A 23,527-nucleotide genomic window follows, 5' to 3' on the forward strand; every position below is an offset into this window, starting at 1 on the left:
TGAACGCTGACAGAAGACTTCAGACTTCCCAAAAGGCAAGAAACTCCCCACGTACCTGGGTAGGGCAAAAGAAAAAAGAAAAAACAGATACAAAAGAATAGGGATGGGACCTGCACCTCCGGGAGGGAGCTGTGAAGGAGGAAAAGTTTCCACACGCTAGGAAGCCCCTTCACTGGCGGAGATGGCGGGCGGGAAGCTTTGGAGCCACAGAGGAGAGCGCAGCAACAGGGGTGCAGAGAGCAAAGCGGAGAGATTCCCACATAGAGGATCGGTGCCGACCAGCATTCACCAGCCTGAGAGGCTTGTCTGCTCACCCGCCGGGGCGGGTGGGGGCTGGGAGCTGAGGCTCGGGCTTCAGAGGTCAGATGCCAGGGAGAGGACTGGAGCTAGCTGCGTGAACACAGACTGAAGGCAGCTAGTCAGCCACAGCTACCTGGGAGGGAGTCCGGGAAAAAGTCTGGAACTGCCTAAGAGCTAAGAGACCATTGTTTCAGGGTGCGCAAGGAGAGGGGATTCAGAGCACCACCTAAACGAGCTCCAGAGACGAGCGCGAGCCGTGGCTATCAGCGCGGACCCCAGCGACGGGCATGAAATGCTAAGGCTGCTGCTGCAGCCACCAAGAAGCCTGTGTGCAAGCACAGGTCACTACTCACACCTCCCCTCCCGGGAGCCTGTGCAGCCCGCCATTACCAGGGTCCCGTGATCCAGGGACAACTTCCCCGGGAGAACACACGTCATGCCCAGGCTGTTGCAACATTATGTTGGCCTCTGCCGCCGCAGGCTTGCCCCGCATTCTGTACTCCTCCCTCCCCGTGGCCTGAGGGAGCCAGAGCCCCCTAATCAGCTGCTCCTTTAACCCCGTCCTGTCTGGGAGGGAAACAGACGACCTCAGGCGGCCTAAACGCAGAAGTGGGGCCAAATCCAAAGCTGAACTCCAGGAGCTGTGCGAACAAGGAAGAGAAAGGGAAATCTCTCCCAGCAGCCTCAGGAGCAGCGGATTAAATCTCCACAATCAAACTGATGTACCCTGCATCTGTGGAATACCTGAATAGACAATGAATCATCCCAAAATTGAGGCAGTGGACTTTGGGAGCAACTATAGACTTGGGGTTTGCTTTCAGCATCAAATTTGTTTCTGGTTTTATGTTTATCTTAGTTTAGAATTTAGAGCTTATTATCATTGGTAGATAGGTTTATTGATTTGGTTGTTGCTCTCTTCCTTTTTCTAATATACATACATTTTTCCTTTTTCTCCTTTTGCCAGTGTGTATGTGTATGCTTCTTTGTGTGATTTTGTCTGTATAGCTTTGCTTTTGCCATTTGTCCTAGGGTTCTGTCTGTCTTTTTTTTTTTTTTTAGTATAATTTTTAGCACTTATTACCATTGGTGGATTTGTTTTTTGGTTTGGTTTCTCACTTCTTTCTTTTTTTACTTTCTAATTTTTTATTTTTAATAATATATTCTTAATTTTTATAACTTTATTTTATTTCTCTTTCTTTTTTTCTCCCTTTTCTTCTGAGCCATGTGGCTGACAGGGCTTTGGTGCTCCGGCCGGGTGTCCGGTCTGAGCCTCTGAGGCGGGAGAGCTGAGTTCAGGACAGTGGTCCACCAGAGACCTCCCAGCCCCACATAATATCAAATGGTGAAAGCTCTCTTAGAGATCTCCATCTCAACGTGAAGACCCAGCTCCACTCAATGACCAGCAAGCTACAGTGATGGACACCCTATGCCAAACAATTAGCAAGACAGGAACACAACCCCACCCATTAGCAGAGAGGCTGCCTAAAATCATAATAAGGTCACAGACACCCCAAAACACACCACTGCATGCAGTCCAGCTCACCAGAAAGACAAGATCCAGCCTCATCCACCAGAACACAGGCACCAGTCCCCTCCACTAGAAAGCCTACACAACCCACTGAACCAACTTTACGCACTGGGGGGCAGACACCAAAAACGAGAACTATGAACCTGCAGCCTGCGAAAAGGAGACCCCAAACACAGTAAGTCAAGCAAAATGAGAAGACAGAGAAACACACAGCAGATGAAGGAGCAAGGTAAAAACCCACCAGACCAAACAAATGAAGAGGAAACAGGCAGTCTACCTCAAAAAGAATTCTGAGTAATGATAGTACAGATGATCCCAAATCTTGGAAATACAATGGAGAAGATATAAGAAACGTTTAACAAGGACCTAAAAGAACTAAAGAGCAAACAAACAATGATGAACACCACAATAAATGAAATAAAAAGTTCTCTAGAAGGAATCAATAGCAGAATAACTGAGGCAGAAGAACAGATAAGTGACCTGGAAGATAAAATAGTGGAAATAACTACCACAGAGCAGAAAAAAGAAAAAAGAATGAAAAAAATCAAGGACAATCTCAGAAACCTCTGGGACAACATTAAACGCACCAACATTCAAATTATAGGGGTCCCAGAAGAAGAAGAGAAAAAAAAGGGACTGAGAAAATATTTGAAGAGATTATAGTTGAAAACTTCCCTAATATGGGTAAGCAAATAGTCAGTCAAGTCCAGGAAGCACAGAGAGTCCCATACAGGATAAATCCAAGGAGAAGCACGCCAAGACACATATTAATCAAATGATCAAAAATTAAATACAAAGAAAAAATATTAAAAGCAGCAAGGGAAAAGCAACAAATAACATACGAGGGAATCCCCGTAATGTTAACAGCTGATTTCTCAGCAGAAACTCTGCAAGCCAGAAGGGAGTGGTAGGAAATATTTAAAGTGATGAAAGAGAAAAACCTACAACCAAGATTACTCTACCCATCGAGGATCTCATTCAGATTTGATGGAGCAACTGAAACCTTTACAGACAAGCAAAAGCTAAGAGAATTCAGCACCACCACACCAGCTTTACAACAAATGCTAAAGGAACTTCCCTAAGCAGGAAACACAAGAGAAGGAAAACACCTACAATAACAAATGCAAAACAATTAAGAAAATGGTAACAGGAACACATATATTGATATATACCTTAAATGTAAATGGATTAAATGCTCCAACCAAAAGACATAGACTGGCTGAATGGATACAAAAACATAACCCGTATATATGCTGTCTACAAGAGACCCACTTCAGACCTAGGGACACATACAGACTGAAAGTGAGGGGATGGAAAAAGATATTCCATGCAAATGGAAATCAAAAGAAAGCTGGAGGAGCAATTCTCATACCAGATAAAGTAGACTTTAAAATAAAGAATGTTACAAGAGACAAGGAAGGACACTACATAATGATCAAGGGATCAATCCAAGAAGATATAACATTTGTAAATATTTATGCACCCAACACAGGAGCACCTCAGTACATAAGGCAAACGCTAACAGCCATAAAAGGGGAAATCGACAGCAACACAATAATAGTAGGAGACTTTAACACCCCACTTTTGCCAATGGACAGATCACCCAAAATGAAAATAAATAAGGAAACACAAACTTTAAATGATACATTAAACAAGATGGACTTAATTGATATTTATAGGACATCCCATCCCAAAACAACAGAATACACTTTCTTCTCAAGTGCTCATAGAACATTTTCCAGGACAGATCATATCTTGGGTCACAACTCAAGCCCTGCTAAATTTAAGAAAATTGAAATCGTATCAAGTATGTTTTCCGACCACAAGGCTATGAGACTAGATACCAATAACAGGAAAAAAGGTGTGAAAAATACACACACATGAAGGCTAAACAACACACTACTAAATAACCAAGAGATCACTGAAGAAATCAAAAAATACCTAGAAACAAATGACAATGAAAACACGACAACCCAAAACCTATGGGATGCAGCAAAAACAGTTCTTAAGAGGAACATTTATAGCAATACAATCCTACCTCAAGAAACAAGAAACATCTCAAATAAACAACCTAACCTTACACCTAAAGCAATTAGAGACAGAAGAACAAAAAAACCTCAAAGTTAGCAGAAAGAAAGAAATAATAAAGATGAGATCATAAATAATGAAAAAGAAATGAAGGAAAAAATAGCTAAGATCAATAAAACTAAAAGATGGTTCTTTGAGAAGAAAAACAAAAATGATAAACCACTAGCCAGACTCATCAGGAAAAAAAGGGAGAAGACTCACATCAATAGAATTAGAAATGAAAAAGGAGAAATAATAACTGACACTGCAGAAATACAAAGGATCATGAGAGATTACTAAAAGCAACTATATGTCAAAAAAATGGACAACCTGGAAGAAATGGACAAATTCTTAGAAAGGTATAACCTTCCAAGACTGAACCAGGAAGAAATAGAAAACATGAATAGACCAATCACAAGCACTGAAATTGAAACTGTGATTAAAAATCTTCCAACAAACAAAAGCCAAGGACCAAATGGACTCACAGGAGAATTCTAGCAAACATTTAGAGAAGAGCTAACACATATCCTTCTCAAACTCTTCCAAAATATAGCAGAGGGAGGAACACTCCCAAACTCATTCTACAAGGCCACCATCACCCTGATACCAAAACCAGACAAAGATGTCACAAAAAAAGAAAGCTATAGGCCAATATCACTGATGAACATAGATGCAAAAATCCTCAACAAAATACTAGCAAACAGAATCCAACAGCACTTTAAAAGGAACATACACCATGACCAAGTGGGGTTTATCCCAGGAATGCAAGGATTCTTCAACATACAGAATCAATCAATGTGATAAACCGTATTAACAAATTGAAGAATAAAAACCATATGATCATCTCAATAGATGCAGAAAAAGCTTTTGACAAAATTCAACAGCTATTTATGATAAAAACTCTCCAGAAAGTAGGCATAGAGGGAACTTAACTCAACATAATAAAGCCATATATGACAAACCCACAGCCAACATTGTTCTCAATGGTGAAAAACTGAAACCATTTCCACTAAGATCTGGAACAAGACAAGGTTGCCCACTCTCACCACTATTATTCAACATAGTTTTCGAAGTTTTAGCCACAGCAATCAGAGAAGAAAAAGAAATAAAAGGAATCCAACTTGGAAAAAAAGAAGTAAAACTGTCACTGTTTGCAGATGACATGATACTATACATAGTGAATCCTAAAGATGCTACCAAAAAACTACTAGAGCTAATCAATGCATTTGGTAAAGTAGCAGGATATAAAATTAATGCACAGAAATCTCTTGCATTCCTATAAACTAATGATGAAAAATCTGAAAGAGAAATTAAGGAAACACTCCCATTTACCACTGCAACAAAAGAATAAAATACCTAGGAATAAACCTACCTAAGGTGACAAAAGACCTGTATGCAGAAAACTATAAGACACTGATGAAAGAAATCAAAGAGGATACAAACAGATGGAGAGACATACCATGTTCTTGGACTGGAAGAATCAACACTGTGAAAATGACTATACTACCCAAAGCAATCTACAGATTCAATGCAATCCCTACCTAACTACCAATGGTATTTTTCACAGAACCAGAACAAATATTTCACAATTTGCATGGAAACACAAAAGACCCCGAATAGCCAAAGCAATCTTGAGAAAGAAAAACAGAGCTGGAGGAATCAGGCTCCTTGACTTTGGACTATACTACGAAGCTACAGTAATCAAGACAATATGGTACTGGCACAAAAACAGAAGTATAGATCAATGGAACAGGATAGAAAGCCCAGAGATAAACCCACGCACCTATGGTCTCCTTATCTTTAATAAAGGAGGCACGAATATACAATGGAGAAAAGACAGCCTCTTCAATAAGTGGTGCTGGGAAAACTGGACAGCTACATGTAAAAGAATGAAATTAGAACAGTCCTTAACACCATACACAAAACTAAACTCAAAATGGATTAAAGACCTAAATGTAAGGCCAGACACAATAAAATTCTTAGAGGAAAACATAGGCAGAACACTCCATGACATACATCACAGCAAGATTGTTTCACCCACCTCATAGAGAAATAGAAATAAAAACAAAAATAAACAAATGGGACCTAATGAAACTTAAATGCTTTTGCACAGCAAAGGAAACCATAAACAAGATGAAAAGACAACCCTCAGAATGGGAGAAAATATTTGCAAATGAAGCAACTGACAAAGGATTAATCTCCGAAATATACAAGCAGCTCATTCAGCTCGATATCAAAAAACCAAACAACACAATCCAAAAATGGGCAGAAGACCTAAACAGACATTTCTCCAAAGAAGATATACAGATTGTCAACAAACACATGAAAGGATGCTCAAAATCACTAATCATTAGAGACATGCAAATCAAAACTACAATGAGGTTATCATCTCACACCGGTCAGAACGGCCATCATCAAAAAATCTACACACAATAAATGCTGGAGAGGGTGTGGAGAAAAGTGAACCCTCTTGCACTGCTGGTGGGAATGTAAATTGATATAACCACTATGAAGAACAGTATGGAGGTTCCTTATAAAAGTAAAAATAGAACTACCATATGACCCAGCGATCCCACTATTGGGCATATACCCTGAGAAAACCATAATTCAAAAAGAGTCATGTACCACAATGTTCATTGCAGTTCTACTTACAACAGCCAGGACATGGAAGCAACCTAAGTGTCCTTCGACAGATGAACGGATAAAGAAGATGTGGCACATATACACAATGGAATGTTATGTAGCCATAAAAAGAAACAAAATTGAGTTATTTGTAGTGAGGTGGATGGATCTAGAGACTGTCATAAAGAGTGAAGTAAGTCAGAAAGAGAAAAACACTTGTATTTCACAGTATTGTGGAAAACCTTGTATGTTGCTAGCAGGAATATAAATGGTGCAGCCACTGTGGGAAACTGCATAGCATTTTCTCAAAAATTAAATTTAGAATTACTATTCCACTTCTGTATGTACCCAAAAGAATTGAAAACAGACTTGGATACCTGTACACTAATGTTCATAGCAACACTATTCACTCACAATAACCAAAAGTTAGAAACAACGCAAATGTCCATCTATAGATGAATGGATAAACAAAATATGGTATATACATACCATGAAATGTTAGTTTTAAAAAGGAAGGAAATTCTGACCATGCTACAATATGGAAGAACCTTGAAAACATTATGCTAAGTGAAATAAGCCTGTCAAAAAAGGACAAACGTTATATAATTCCACTTATATGAGGTACCTAGAGTAGTCAAATTCATAGAGACAGAAAGTAGAATAATGGCTACCAGGGGCTGGGGGTGGGGGGAAGAAATGAGGAGTTACTATTTAATGGGTACAGAGTTTCAGTTTAGGAAGATGAAAAAGTCTGGAGATGGATGATGGTGGAAGCTGCACAACAATGTGAATGTACTAATGACATTTAGCTGTACACTTAAAAATGGTTAAAATTGTAAATTTCATGTATATTTTACCACACACAAAAAAAGAAGGCTAAAGCTGCCCTCTATTACTCAATCTTTCTTGCATTGATTAAAGGAGACCTTTTTAGATGCTATAAAAACACGTACCTTTCTATAAAACAGTGCTAAGGACCCAGTTCTCTTTGGTTTGCTTATTCCAACTGAATGTACCTCTTGTGCTTTAGTCAAATGGGTCTGTTTTGGAGAAGCACCAATTAATGACTGAGCCGTAAGTGATACAGGACTCTCGACTTGGGACTCCTGAGTTGTATTCATGGAAATTGGTATCAGTGTGATCTCTCCAGCATCATTTGCAATACCTGAATGTACAAGCAAGAGTTCTTAGTTTTAGAAGTGTGTCCCAGAAAAGTTGTCAATTCTTCCTTCCTTGCTTCCTTCCTCCCTCTCTCCCTCCCTTCCTTCCTTTACTATCTAGCTATCTATCTATCTACCTACCTATCTATCTATTTATGTATAGGAATATGTTAGAAGAAAGCCACAAAAACAGTAATTCTAGGTTATGATACTCTTATTTTCTATTTCTGCTCTGAAACAATAAAATTGTGCTTTTGAGCTCTAAAGGAGATGTTTTTAATCAATAAACAAAATTCTTCCTCAATGCACTTATTTGTAAAACTCAGATAAGAAAATAAAATAAGTCGTAACAAAGAGGGTTGTAAATTTATAAAATGTGAAAATTCAGAAAACAGTGCAGGCATACCTCAGACATATTGCGAATTTGGTTCCAGACCACTACAATAAATTGAGTATCATAATAAAGTGAGTCACATGAATTTTTTGGATTCCTAGTGCACATAAAAATTATGTTTATGCTATATTGCAGTTTATTAAGTGTGCAATAGCATTATGTCTAAAAAACAATGTACATAACTCAATTAAAAAATAGTTTGTTGCTAAAAAATGCTAATCATCATGTGACAACACAGGGTTGCCAGAAACCTTCAATTTGTAAAAAAAAAAAAAAAGTATCTGTAAAGTGCAACAAAGCAAAGTGCAATAATACTAGGAATGCCTCTATAGGTTCAAAACAAAACAAAAGGGTAGAGCACAGAGGATCTTTAGGGCAGTGAAACTATTCTGTATAACAGTATAATGGTAGATATGTGTCATTAGACATTTGTCAAAATTCATAGAATGTACAACACCAAAGAGTGAACCCCAATGCAAACTACGGACTTGGGGTGATAATGATGTGTCCATGAAAGTTCATCAATTCTAACACATGTGTCTCTCTGGTGCAGGATGTTGATGACAAGGAAGGCTCAATTTTGCCATGAACCTAAAACTGCTCTTAGAGAAAAAAAAGTATGGGTTCAGGGACTTCCCTGGTGGCGAAGTGGTTAAGAATCTGCCTGCCAATGCAGGAGACACAGGTTCGATCCCTGGTCTGGGAAGGTCCCACATGCCATGGAGCAACTAAGCCTGTGCGCCACAACTACTGAGCCTGCACTCTAGAGCCCAGAAGCCACAAATACTAAGCCCATGTGCCACAACTACTGAAGCCCACATGCGCTCGAGCCGCAACTACTGAGCCCTCGCGCCGCAACTACTGAAGCCCGTGTGTTGCAACTACTGAAGCCCGCACGCCTAGAGCCCGTGTTCCGCAACAGGAGAAGCCACCGCAATGAGAAGCCCGCGCACTGCAATGAAGAGTAGCCCCTGCTCCCCATAACTAGAGAAAGCCCGTGCAGAGCAACGAAGACCAAACGCAGCCAAAGAGAAAAAAAAGTATATAGGTTCAAGAAAAAATACTGGAATAATAAGACCATGTGATCAGTCCAATAAGACATTTCTTAAATTTTCACCCAACTCAGAAAAAATATTAAATAAATGCATCAAAATGTTACCATGCAATGGGATTGTAACTTTATGTCCTGTTGTCCCTGTTACTATGGCTGTGGCCATTGTTAGAAGACTTTGCCCAGGTGAAATTGATATATTTTCAGCAGTAATGCTTGAAGAAGGAGCAATTTTCAATTTTGTTCCTTCTGTTATGATCCTGTCCATAAGCATTTCCTTTGGGGGGTCTTCCCCAAAAAGTCTTCTCTTAGCACTCCCAGCGGTAGGAGAACTGTAGCGTTCATGGACAGAAATTGGAGACAATGGTTGCGTATCTAATAAAGAGAAAAATTTATAACAGTTTGACATGTATTCCAAAATAATAAGTCAGGTTTACTCACTCATTCAACAAATAGATTGAGTTACTATGCTAATAACATGGCCTCTGTCCTCATGGAATAATCGAGTCTAGTGGGAGAGAGAAGAATGAAGTAAATCTTAAAATAAAATTATGGGGCTTCCCTGGTGGCGCAGTGGTTGGGAGTCCGCCTGCCGATGCAGGGGACGCGGGTTCGTGCCCCGGTCCGGGAGGATCCCACATGCCGCAGAGCGGCTGCACCCGTGAGCCATGGCCGCTGAGCCTGTGCGTCCGGAGCCTGCGCTCCGCAGCGGGAGAGGCCGCAGCAGTGAGAGGCCCGCGTAACGCAAAAAAAAAAAAAAATAAAAGGAAAATAAAATAAAATAAAATAAAATAAAATTATGAGAGCTCACCTTCCTGGTTTCTTGAACCTCTGCCTATATTAAAGAAGCAAAATATTAAGGGTAAAGTAGAAGGTGAGAAGTAGAATGTGGTGACTGCTAAATTTCAAAAGTAGTCCAACTAGCTTCTGTCTCCCAATCTTATCTAGTAAATTAACTCCTGATTAGAAGGAAAAATCAGTGATTTGGTTCACAATTTTGCCTTCACCACATGCCCACACTTCAAATAGTTTAAGGCAGTAGCTGTGGCTTTCTGATTTAGTAGAGGCAGAATCATCTTTTATAAGTCCACTAGAAGATAAAGATGAGTAGAAGTGTTATGACTCTGCTTAACTTGCCTTAATCTGAGGCATTAGTGTGTTGATCAAAAAGAAAGTAAAGTATGGATTAAACCTCTTTTCCAGTGCTATCCTTCTGCAGAAACTGCTCTCCTTTCCATCTCCACTAGGTGCAAAGCCTCTCCTAGCCAATCCTACATCTTTTCCCACCATTTTCCCCCTACTTCCCTCAACCCACTGTTTCTTTACAGGTATATAACATGTTTTTAAAGTAAAAACATTTCACTAATTATTTTTACAATTACTAGATAATTAGACAGCCATGTCGTCTATTTTCAAAACATGTTTAAAAGGTATAAAAATTACCTCTGGCAATAATTTGACAGCTCTCTGTATTACTGGGGTAAGTGGGGAATAGTCATGGTTTAATAAAAATCTCTCCATAATTCTGGAGGTTATAAAAGCAGCTCTGACTTCCAGTCTTAGTAAAAAAGTGGAAAGTTCTATTGTAGCTCCCATTACCCCTTAACAGAAGTCTACCTGGATACCTTATATCTAAGAAAACCAATGCAGCCCTTGAATCTGACTTGGAATGTTCAGAGCTGACATTTCAAGGGAAAACTCATGTTATAGCCATGAAGTTAGCTGCAAGCCCCTTGAAATGATGCTCTGCCTAGCACAGTACTGGAAAAGCTGCAGTAGACAATAAAAATTTAACAAATATATAAGTTAATAAATTGTCTTTTTTCTCCCAGAGTCAAGGCTCAATATTATTGTTTTCTAAGGATTTTCCATTATTTGATTCTCTTGCCTGAACCCCTATAAGAAAATACCGTTTTCTTCTAATCATAAAAATAATATATCACCTGAATGTTCACAGCAGCGTTATTCATAAAAGCCAACAAGTGGAAATAATCCAAATGTCCATTAACAAACGAATAATATACAGTATATCCATACAATGAAAAATTATTCAGCGTAATGAAGTGTTGACACATGCGACAACATATATATCTTGAAAACATGATAAGTAAAAGAAGCCAATCACAAAGGTCACATATTATATAATTCCATTTATATGAAATGTCCAGAACAGGAAGATCCATAGAGACAAAGAATAGATTAGTAGTTCCAGGGTCTTGGTAGAGGAGGAAATAGAGAGTGATTACTATTGGATACAGGTTTCTTTTTTTGGGGGGGGGGGTGATAAAAATGTTCTGGAATTAGATAACGGTGATAGTTGTATAGTCTTGTAAATATACTGAATTGTATATTTTAAAAGGGTGAATTTTATGCGATGTGAATTATATCTCAATTTTTAAAAGCTCACTGAAAAAACTCAAACGATACCAAAAAACTGTAATGAAAAAGGTAACACTCAAAATTCCACCACCAGGACAGAATTACATTTTAGTGACCATTTCTTCATGATCTTAGTTCTGAGATCTCTAGCTAGGCTGCAAACACACACACACACACACATATATAACATATATTTTATATATATAATATATATTATATATACATACACATTCTAGTCAGATACACACACATGCATACGCACAGAGTTCATGCTTTGTACAGTTAAAGTATGCATGAGTTTCAGTTATCATAGCATAAATTAATGACAGCCTTAAAAAAAAGGTTCAGATTTCAGTTGCCATGGTATATTAACTGTGAGTAACTGCATAAACTACAAACTTTTCCCATGAGGATTTACATAAATCACTGTGTGAAAAATAGATGTGCATCATGATCAGTGACCAATCCTGTTACTTCTTTCAAAGTCTGTTGGTGATTGTTCAGGGCAAATCTGCTGGTTCAATTCATGCAGGCAGCAAAGCATATGGTTATGTTGTCTCCTTATTTCCCAGTGATAAACCCGCATTTTACAAAATAGACGAATGAAAATAGACAAATGAAAGAGGGAATGGCCCCCCCAAAAAAGTGGAAGTTCAACAAAGAATTGAAAAGTGATAATGCTGAAAGTGAAATTAAAATTGTTAATGAAGTTATAGAAGAAATAGCTGACCCTAGGAATGTTGACACTGCTGCTATTCAAGAGATTAGATATACAGCCAGAAGAACTGTGTGAAGATGAAACTTATTGATATAAATGCGAAAAGTTGTTAAGATAAATAGGATGAAGACATCCAACAGGAAGTTACGATGGCAAAAAACTTCACTTTAAAGGAACTTTCAGAAATATTTCACAACACTGAAAGCACGAAGGATAAAATGTTAAGAGCTGGTCCAAACTTAGAAAGGAACACGACAGTTCACCAAGGCACAGGAAAGAAGCTCACTCAGTATTGTAAGTTATATGAGAAGAAAGTGGCAAGCACCATTTAAACTATTCTTTATGACTTTTTAAAAAACAAAACACTTTCATTCTCAATGTTTCCAATTGTAGTGTACTAAGTAAATATTTTTACTATTTTTAAATTTGTTTAAATATTAATAATTGACAGTAAGAGAGTTTTTAGCTTTGACAAGATTTTTAAAGGTCATAAAACAATCCTAATTATTCCCCTTGCTTAATGAAGACTGTTTTGCATGCACAGTGTGCACATTTTTATGACCTTATACTACGTGTAAAGCAAGACACACACAATTATAGTCCAAAAGTGGGTCTTGAGCTACCTTACTATATAACCTGAATACTTGTACATCTGAGGTTTATTCAGGGATATTGTCATCAGAAGATTTTAAGTGATTTTTAAAAATCCAAGAGTTAAATAATCCAGAAGATGCACACATCAGTTTGCTACATCACAAGAGAAAATAAAGAATAATGCACTAAAATCTTCCTATTAGTAAGGCTCAAATGAACTATTTTGAGAGAGCATAGATAAGTAATTTATTAGATGAATTTAAGTATCCCAAAGAGTTCTTTGTTCTGCTTTAAACGTTTATTTTTCTATAAAGACTTAGAGAAAAGAATATAACTTTTATCACATTTGGAAAAGTAGATATTTAGCTTAAATAGTTTTCCATTAGCATTGAGGAAAAGTTGTGTATATTTATGAAAAAGCCAAAATACTATTTCCACAATAATAGACACTGCAATTTAAAAAATAGATTAGATTCAAAATCAGAGTGGAAATCTTATTACTTTAATATAAAAAAGTATACAATGAGCCACACGGGGTATTGGCATAAACATTAATCCCCTTTCAAATCTTGATAAAAAAATTGTATTTCTTAATAATACGTTAGGCAAGACCTGAAATTTTCTCTAAAAAAAGATGTTTGTTATTTTTTCATTGTTTTACCAATGTTGAACCTACCCTTTCGAAGACTCCCACTGTCAGTCCGAACTTCTTTGACCCTTGGATGCATTAGAGGAGACATTGGCATCATGGGAAGATGTCCCTGTACATTTCCCCCATTTCCTGTTTCAAAATTATTTGGGAATATAACCTGTAGAAAACAAAAACCCTCTGCTTTACACACAGATAAACCCACTGATCAAAACATAACAGAAAAAATGAGAAAGAAAGTCTTCTTTTTACTGTTTTATTTCCCCGTCCTTCACAAAATATATCAACTTGCATAAAGTGCTCAATAGTTAACATTGTTAAAGATATGTAAAGAGTTCAACTCACTTAATCTTATAATATATCTAGTAAAGTTCACTGACCACTAGAAGTAAACCTATGAGGTAGGCACTGCTATTCTTCACTTATGGATGAGAAAATTGAGGCTCAAAAATGTGAAATCTGCCCAAGGACACAGTACTACTAAATATTAGAGCAAGGGCTTCAACCCAAATCCTTCTCTTTTAAGTTCATAGCTTTTTTTTCCACTTCCCAATGGATTCCATAATGGAAATATTGATGAATACTGAAGATTGCCCAATTAATCATAGTCTGCTGCAAAAGACCAAAGAAGCATGGAAGAGAGGCTTTAAGAAATCATCTTTTCAGTGCTTCCTAAACAGTTCTTCCAGTTGTTTGAGATTAGAGAAAAACTCAAGATTAATGAAGTACAAGGAGACACAGAAAAGCAAAGTAGGATGTATAGACAGGAGTTAAAAAAGAATAACACAGAGGTGAAGGGAAAAAACTCAATTTCTCATGATACCAAACTGTTAAATGTGCAATTTGTGTGCATTAGGTAGAAGCTTTTAATCTTTTTATTGTAAATACTACTAATTAAAAGTGTTTAATTCTTTATATGGATATTTAAAAAATTAAAAATGATGGGATTAATGGTTTCTTAGATCTGATACTGAAAGCACAAGCAACAGAAGAATAGATAAACTGGATATCATCAAAATTTAAAACTTTTGTGTTTCAAAGATCATCATCAGGAAAGTAAAAAGACAACCCACAGAATGGGAGAAAAGTTTTACCAATCATATATCAGATAAAGGAGTGTATCTAAAATATATAAAGAACCCTATAACTCAATAATAAAAAGACAACCCAAATAAAAAATGGGCAAAGGATCTGAATAGATATTTCTCCAAAGATGATAAAGAAATGGCCAATAAGCACATGAAATGATGTTGAACATCATTAGCCATCAGGGAAATGCAAAAAAAAAACCACAGTGAGATAATACTTCATGCCTACTAGGATGGCTAGAATCAAGAAGACAGATAATAGGCACTGGAGAGGATGTGGAGATATTAGAATCTTTATACACTGATGGTGGGAACGTTAAATGGTGCAGCCACTTTGGGAAACAGTCTGACGGTTCCTCAAAAGCTTAAAAAGAGTTACTATATGGCCCAGCAATTCCACTGCTAGCCATATACTCAAGAAAAATGAAGGGCTTCCCTGGTGGCGCAGTGGTTGAGAGTCCGCCTGCCGATGCAGGGGACACGGGTTCGTGCCCCGGTCCGGGAAGATCCCACATGCCGCGGAGCGGCTAGGCCCATGAGCCATGGCCACTGAGCCTGGGCATCCGGAGCCTGTGCTCCGCAACAGGAGAGGCCACAACAGTGAGAGGCCGCGTACCACAAAAAAAAAAGAAAGAAAAAGAAAAATGAAAACGTATGTCCACACAAAAACTTGTTCATGAATGTTCATAGCAGCATTATTCATAATAGTCAAAAGGTGGAAACAACACAAGTTTATAAATAAACAAACTGGTCTATCCATACAATGGGATATTAGTAAGCTGTAAAAAGGAACAAAGTGCTGATACATACAACAACATGGATGAACCTAAAATCATTATGCTAATAAAAGAAGTCAGTTATACTCAGCCATAAAAAGAAACGAAATTGAGTTATTTGTAGTGAGGTGGATGGACCTAGAGTCTGTCATACAGAGTGAACTAAGTCAGAAAGAGAAAAACAAAATACAATATGCTAACACATATATATGGAATCTAAAAAAAAAAAAAAAAAAAGGTTCTGAAGAACCTAGGGGCAGGACAGGAATAAAGACGCAGATGTAGAGAATGGACTTAAGGACATGGGGAGGGGGAAGGGTAAGCTGGGACAAAGTGAGAGAGTGGCATGGACATATATACACTACCAAATGTAAAATAGATAGCGCTAGTGGGAAGCAGCCGCATAGCACAGGGAGATCAGCTCAGTGCCTTGTGACCACCTAGAGGGGTGGGATAGGGAGGGTGGGAGGAAGACGCAAGAGGGAGGAGATATGGGGATATATGTATAGCTGATTCACTTTGTTTTAAAGCAGAAACTAACACACCATTGTAAAGCAATTATACTCCAATAAAGATGTTTAAAAAAAAAGAAGTCAGTTTAAAAGGACCACATATTGTATGATTCCATTTACATGAAATGTCCAGAACAGGGAAATCAATAGAGATGGAAAGTAGACTACTTGGTTGCTTAGGGGCTAGGTCAAGAAGATAGAGGTTAGGGAAGTGATACGTAAAGTTTCTTGTTGAGGTGGTGTGTTCCAAAAGTGACTGCGGTGATGACTGCACATACCTATGAATATACTAAAACCCACTGAATTGTATACTTATGGGTGAATTGTATGGTATGGGAATCACGTCTCAATAAAGCTGCTTTCATAAAATGATGGGATTATTAGCCTTGCCCTAACTCACTTCTTCACAGGTAGGAACTCTGTTTGTAGAAGCCTGGAGAGCCTCCCACAGCGCAGAATCATGACTCCATGCTAAACTCTCCAAAATCTGTTCTTCAATGCTGTTCAGGTGTTTCACCATGTCCCTGGAGAGTCCTTCCTCTGAGCGGATCACCACCTCAATAACCTGGAGAAGAGAAAACTGAGAAAGTAATGTGGTCTCAAGTAGTCAGTTCTAGACTAGGCTGACATGTATGGCTAGCTCTGCTGTTATTAATGACACAGAACCAAGAATATCTTTGAACCATAATTCTATGGCTTATTAATATATTTTTAATTTATAAAGAAGCTTTTAAGATTTTCAAAATACTTTCACATACATTTCTGGTTTTCATGTTTTATTTTACACATGGAAAACAGAGGCAATGATAGGTGAAAGTGGTCAACAGCCCAACAGTGGTAGAAGTCAGGTCTTGGGTTCCCAGTCCAATGTTAGTTTGAATTCACTGCCCCTTCTCAGACTATTCCTCCCAACAGCTCAAAAGAAAGAATGAATAACATATTTAAAAGGAACTTTGCTTATATACACTATAGTTCCATTTTAATAAGAGTAAATATCTAGAGCAAAGTCTGTAAGCATATATATAAAAATATTAATAGTGATTATTATTTGTAATTAGGATTATAATATATGACTTTAATATCTACATTTGTGTGTATTTTCTGTTTTTCTTCAAGGAGTATATATTATTTATGTGGTTAAAAAACAACGGCATTGGGTTTCCCTGGTGGCGCAGTGGTTGAGAATCCGCCTGCCAATGCAGAGGACAGGTTCGAGCCCTGGTCCGGGAAGATCCCACATGCTGTGGAGCAACTAAGCCCATGCGCCACAACTACTGAGCCTGCGCTCTAGAGCCCGCGAGCCACAAGTACTTAAGCCCCCGTGCCTAGAGCCCGTACACAGCAACAAGAAAAGCCACCGCAATGAGAAGCCCGCGCACCACAACAAAGAGTAGCCCCTGCTGGCAGCAACTAGAGAAAGCCCGTGACCCAACGCAGGCAAAAACAAATAAATAAATAAATTTATTAAAAAACAACAACAACAACAACAGCATTTAACTTCTTGAATGAAAAAAGGATGTTACAAAAAAAATGAATTGTTATTAGGTGAGGGCAAAAACTAAACTTTTTCCTCAGATAAAATTACATATATTTCCTAATGGAAAATCTGAAACACATACATAAACATTAAATTAAATATAGAGAAGCAATTTTCCTTACAAAACTAAAAAGAATTTAAATTCCACTCAGTCAGCAATTAAAATGGATAGGGTTTTCAGTGATCTGCATTTCTGTAACTTTAGGTATAAAAATTTAACTCATCAAACTAACTTTTCTATAATCAATAATTTGCAAGTAACACAGATGACAAAATATTAACTAAATTATGCCAACCAGTATAATAATAGCATCAGTCTTAAATTCAGACATCAGGTAACATTAGTTACTGCAGCTGTGACCTCTGTGTTCTGTAAGAAAAAGGTTCTAGCAGGTAAAAAAGGGTGAGTAAGTTAAGATTCATCCACAGTGAATTAGCTCAAATTTGGGGAAGGAGCACCATCTGTTATTACAGTCTCAGTAGCTAGACCATGACCACAATTAATTTTAGACCTTTTCTTTCTCCTGAGAGAAAGAGTTTTTGTTCTTCATCACACATCTATTTAACAGGATTATGATTTTCTTTCATAATATGGAAATTCAAACTTAACGACTTAGTTCCTGGCCACATTTGCAAGTCAGTGATGGAAAAACTGAAGCTATGAGATTGGCTTAATTTACTGATCCCCTCTCTTCCTCTCCCTTTTGTCCTTGATTCCACCCTAAAAGGAATGCTTTCACAATACCTCTGGAAATATTTTCCAGACATCACTACAGCTCACTTCTTCAGCATTAAGACAAACAGAATGTTTACCTGAGGCACGCCATAACAGAACTTTGCTCTCATCTCACCTTATAAAAATAAAATGGTCGCAGATTAAGAACTTGAATAATCCAGGGAAAAGTACGAGGTGAGCTATAGGCAAAGAGCACAATTTCCAAACAACAGGCCATCAAGGAATGATGAAATATATCCTGCTCTAAAAGAACCTTGGGGAAGAGAAAGACCACAGTTTAATAAATTTCTCAGCAATTTTAGCCTCTGCCATTATATAAAGAAGACTATAGAAACAAGAAAAAATAACTTATATGTTACTTAAGTTATAAACCATAACTTATATAAGTGTACATTATATTATACTAGATTACCAGAGATAAAAATCTGAGTTCTTAAACTGATAGTTTTCTTATGAGATACAGTCTTGCTCAGTGACAGATGTTAAATTCAAATGAGGCATAAACAACAATCTACTTTGAAACTGGAGTAAATAATAAAATAATTAATATTCCTGCCAAGAGAAAAGCATAAGAATTGGGCTCCTTTATTTAAATGACAGTTTTATGTCAACTGTTTTGTCAACATAAGGGCAGTGTTTATTAATCAAAACACTAAAATCAAAGGTGTAGTATATCACAGCTAAGATTTCTAAAAGTTCAGAGAAAGAAATATTTTACTAAGATAAAGTCTTGGGACTTCCCTGGCAGTGCAGTGGTTAAGACTCCATGCTTCCACTGCAGGGGGCATAGATTCGATCCCTGGTCAGGGAACTAAGCTCCCGATGCCACGTGGCGTGGCCAAAAAAACAAACAAACAAACAAAAGATAAAGTCCTATTTCACCACTGAGTCTAAAATTTAACATAAGTTTTCAGTTCTATAAATGGTGTTTGTTGCCGTCCTTCTTTCAAATACCATTCCAAATCAACAAAGAGAATAAGCAATAGAAAATATCTTGGATAGAACAAGGAGTTAATTGTAACCACAAACCATATATGAAAACTGAAACTGGATGAAAGGATGACAAATTACTCAGCAGAAAGTAGGATGATCAAACATAAGGGCCTGAAGAGAGACACTTAAAACAAATGAATCTGCTGCACTCAACTTGGGAAAAACACAGCAACTGAAGGCACAGGCAGAATGAAAAGTACAGGTTAGGCAGGGGCTGACATGGATGGGTGATTTTTAAGTTTATGGTAGTCAGAAGTCCTCAGGTCCCCACCCAACATCCACTCTAAGGAGTCAGATGATAGGTCTCTAGTCTATGCCAACAAGGATCTAGAGAATTATTCTCTACAGAAACTGAACTAGAGAGAATCAGAGCTTGAGAACACCAGGCATAGAAGAGACCGTGGTTTTAGGTGAAAGTCTGCAGACTGAATTGTGAGACCAAGTTTCCCTTCCTTGCTCTGCTCTATAACACCAACAGCCAGGCAGATACTTTTCTAAAGAAACTGAAATATTCCAGAGAAGTCTTAAAGACACCAACAGTTGAGGGTCCCTATACTACACGATCACTTGAGGCTACTGGACTTTTATTCTCACTCTCGCACACAGAGCTTTGAGCCAAACTGTTTTGTCAACATCAGGGTTTATTAATGTCTCATTTTTAGTGACTCATTCAGAAAGTAGACATTTGAGGAAAGCCTCCAACTGAAAGACAAAGGTGTAATCCAACATTTGAGGAATAATCCAACATTTGAGGAAAGCCTCCAACTAAAAAACAAAGATCAAAACAAATGGAAAAGAAACTCAGAGGAAACAGAGACAATGCAGGCATCAGAAGAAAACCTCAAAGAAATCTAAATTAACCTCAAAGAATAAGTCTTAGAAATGAAAATACAGGTAAAATAAAAAATTCTTTAGAATTGGATAGTGAAAAATTGAGTAAATATCCTTAGAAGTAGAACAAAAAGACAAAGAAATAGAAAATAAGAGGATTAATCCAGAAGGTCCTTTATCTGAATCATAAAAGCTCCAAAAAGATAAAATTGTGGGCAATACATTATCTAAGAAATAATGCAATAAAATGACCCAGAACTGCAGGACGTAAATTTCTGGACTAAAAGAGGAACTCTGTAGGAATGCCCAACACATGAATGAAAAGACCCACGATTAAGGCACTCTATTATAAATTTCAGAACATTAGTGATAAAAGAATGATAACTAAAATTCCAGAAAGTAAAAACAGGTCACATACCAATACAAAGAATTAGAATGCCACTGGATTTCTAACTAGCAATACTGGAATCTAGAAGATAATGGAGCAATGCCTTTAAAATCATAAAATTATACAAAGGCAACTATTAATCAAGTGTGAGTCTAAAATAAAGACATTCTGGACTTCCCTGGCGGTCCAGTGGTTAAGACTCCATGCTTCCAATGCAGGAGGTGTGGGTTTGATCCCTGGTCAGGGAACTAAGATCCCACATGTAGCGTGGTGTGGCCAAAAAATACAATAAAATAAAGACATTCATGCAGTTTTAAAAAAGACACTTAAGGCAAGGTAAGGTTTCCATGCTTTACTTGAGCTGATAAAATGTCTATACCACTGGATTGTGAAATTATGTATGTATAATGTAATACCTACAGCAACCAGTAAAGAAAAAATCTATACAAAGATACACAGTCTAAAAATGTTCAAATTGACCCACAGGAAGGTAGGAAAAAGAAAACAGAAAACAAAATATAAAATGGCAGACTTATGCCCTAACAAATCAATAATTAAATTTAATAGGTAAATTAAATTTACCTATTAAAACAAAAAGGCTGACACAGTAGATTACAAAAAACATGACAACTATATGCTGCCTACAAGAAACTAATTTCAAAGGATGTTACAGGTAGATTGAAAGTAAAAGAATGGAAAAAGAGGGCTTCCCTGGTGGTGCAGTGGTTGAGAATCTGCCTGCTAATGCAGGGGACACGGGTTCAAGCCCTGGTCTGGGAAGATCCCACATACCGCGGAGCAACTAGGCCCGTGCGCCACAACTACTGAGCCTGCGCGTCTGGAGCCTGTGCTCCGCAACAAGAGAGCCGCGATAGTGAGAGGCCCGCGCACCACGATGAAGAGTGGCCCCCGCTTGCCACAACTAGAGAAAGCCCTTGCACAGAAATGAAGACCCAACACAGCCAAAAATAAATAAATTAATTAGTTTTAGAAAAAAAGAATGGAAAACGATATACAGGCATACCAGGTTCCAGACCACTGCAATAAAGTGAATATGCAATAAAGCAAATATCGCAATAAAGTAAGTCACACAAATTTTTTTGGTTTCCCAATGCATGTAAAAGTTATGCTTACACTATATTATAATCTATGAAGTGTGCAATAGCATTACGTCTAAAAAAATAACTTAATTAAAAATTACTTTATTACTAAAAAATGCTGACCATCACCTGAGGCTTCAGTGGGTCGTAATCTTTTTGCAATAGTAAAGATCACTAATCACAGATCACTATAACAAATACAATAGTAGTGAAAAAGTTTGCAATATTGCTACAATTAGCAAAATGTGACACAGAGAAATGAAGTGAGAAAATGCTGTTAGAAATATGGCACCAAAAGACTTGATGCAGGGTTGCTGCAAACCTTTAATTTATTAAAAAGTCACTATTTGTGAAGCACAAAAAAGTGAAGCACAATAAAACTAGGTATGCCTGTATAAACATCAGCCAGATGACTTCAGGACAAAGACAATTACCAGACTCAGAGAGGGATGTTCTGTCATGATAAAATGATTAATTCACCAAGAAGACATAGTAATCCTCAATGTCTATGCATCAAACAGCAGAGCTTCAAACTATATGAATTAAAAAAAAATCTGATAGAACTGAAAAGGAGAAAGAGACAAATCCACAATTTTATTTGGAGACTTCAATACCTTTCTCTCCTCTCAATAACTGATAGAACTAAACCAAAAATTAGCAAGGATACAGAAGAATTCAACACCATTAACCAACAAGATAGAACTGACATTTACAGAACACTCCACCCAAACAACAGCACACAATCTTTTCAAGTGCGCAGAACATTTACCAAGAAAAACCACATCCTGGGTCATAAAATAAACCTCAAAAAATATAAACAAAAAGAACTCATAAGAGTGTATTATAAAAGTTTAGATATGGAAAACAAATTAGTGGCTAAAGAGACTGAGTGTCACTTAAAAAGGGGTAGTATGAGGGAGATCTTTGTGGCGAAAGAACAGTTCTGTATCTTGATTTTGGTGGTGGTTACCTAATCTACACATGTGATATAAGGGTAAAAAGCAAGACACATACATTGTTCTAATGTCAATTTCCTGGTTTTGATATACTATGTAAAATGTAACCACTGGGGGCAAATGGATACATGGGATCCCTCTGTACTACTTTTGCAACTTTCTGTGAATCTATAATTATTTCAAAATAAAAAGTTGAAAATTTACTTCTTTCTCCAGAAGCTATGGGAGCATATGCTCTATCAAGTATTAGTAAATCATGAAAAAGAAAGACGTGGAATCCAGGAAAAATGGGGAACCAACATAGAGGAAAACTTCCAGGGTGCAAACACAGAGAAATTTTATTACACTAGTTAAGCAGCACCTCCAAACATCAACTTGTTCTTACTGGAATTGAAGGTCAGAAGGCTCCAAGAGTGACAAGAGAGAGGAGGAGGAGGAAACAAAGATCATATGATAAGTTTGACTTCTTAGAAAAATTCCTTTACATAGCTATTGGAGAGAGTGATCAGACTTGATCAAATGTCCAAAGAAAATGAAGCAAAAAAAAAAAAAAAAGCCATCAACATTTTATTCCTCAAAACTCCCTGAGCGGTATGGCTAGATATTTTAATTATCAGTTGGTTTAATAGTTGGGGGATTTCATTATTAGCTAGCTAGGAACGAAGGACAAAAAACCGACCAAAGGGAAAGGATAATGATGGTGCATCAAAGAAAAATTTTACGTATTTCACATTTCTGCCTAGAGGTGGCTAGCACTGGGTGTGCCAAAGACAACTAAGGCCAATTAAGATGTCATCATGGGTAAGTTTGCCATTAACTGCTGAGCCCCACAATGAACTACAGAGGCTCTCAACACATTGCTTCCAGGCTTACGTTCTGTAGACCTCGCCAGTCGCTGGGAGAGTGAATTTACTTACTGACATGTCCATTCCATGAAGTCTTCGTGTCTCCTGAACCATTACAGTCTCTAATATTTTATAATACAAAATTTCTGCAAGCTTTAGTCTGTTTACAGCAAAATCTACGGGGGGAAACAAAGGGAAAACACGTGCTAAATAAATGTAGCTGTTAAGAACTAAAGAACAAAACTTATATAAGCTTCAATCAGATATATTAAAAATTGCAGGGAAAGAAAAAACTTGAGTTTC

At 37.5% G+C, this 23,527-nt stretch overlaps 1 protein-coding gene across 3 annotated transcripts in view; it reads right to left on the reverse strand.

Moving 5' to 3' along the window:
* The window catches only part of RBL1 (RB transcriptional corepressor like 1), a 75,493-nt gene that overhangs the window by 26,468 nt on the left and 25,498 nt on the right, over positions 1 to 23,527 (reverse strand). For 2 of the 3 annotated variants that reach the window (XM_089896836.1, XM_022592467.3), the window contains exons 11-16: positions 23,297 to 23,400; positions 18,227 to 18,364; positions 16,239 to 16,418; positions 13,490 to 13,622; positions 9,231 to 9,497; positions 7,471 to 7,682 (exon numbers count right to left, since the gene is read on the reverse strand). In XM_089896836.1, coding sequence (XP_089752962.1) covers positions 7,471 to 7,682; positions 9,231 to 9,497; positions 13,490 to 13,622; positions 16,239 to 16,418; positions 18,227 to 18,364; positions 23,297 to 23,400 — 1,034 coding nt within the window. The remainder of the gene's footprint in view (positions 1 to 7,470; positions 7,683 to 9,230; positions 9,498 to 13,489; positions 13,623 to 16,238; positions 16,419 to 18,226; positions 18,365 to 23,296; positions 23,401 to 23,527) is intronic. The other variant, XM_022592466.3, reaches the window with a different exon arrangement.

This window comes from Delphinapterus leucas, chromosome 15 (genome assembly GCF_059928025.1).
Source record: "Delphinapterus leucas isolate spDelLeu-1000000601 "Yukka" chromosome 15, BTC_Dleu_Yukka2, whole genome shotgun sequence".
Lineage (NCBI taxonomy): Eukaryota > Metazoa > Chordata > Mammalia > Artiodactyla > Monodontidae > Delphinapterus > Delphinapterus leucas.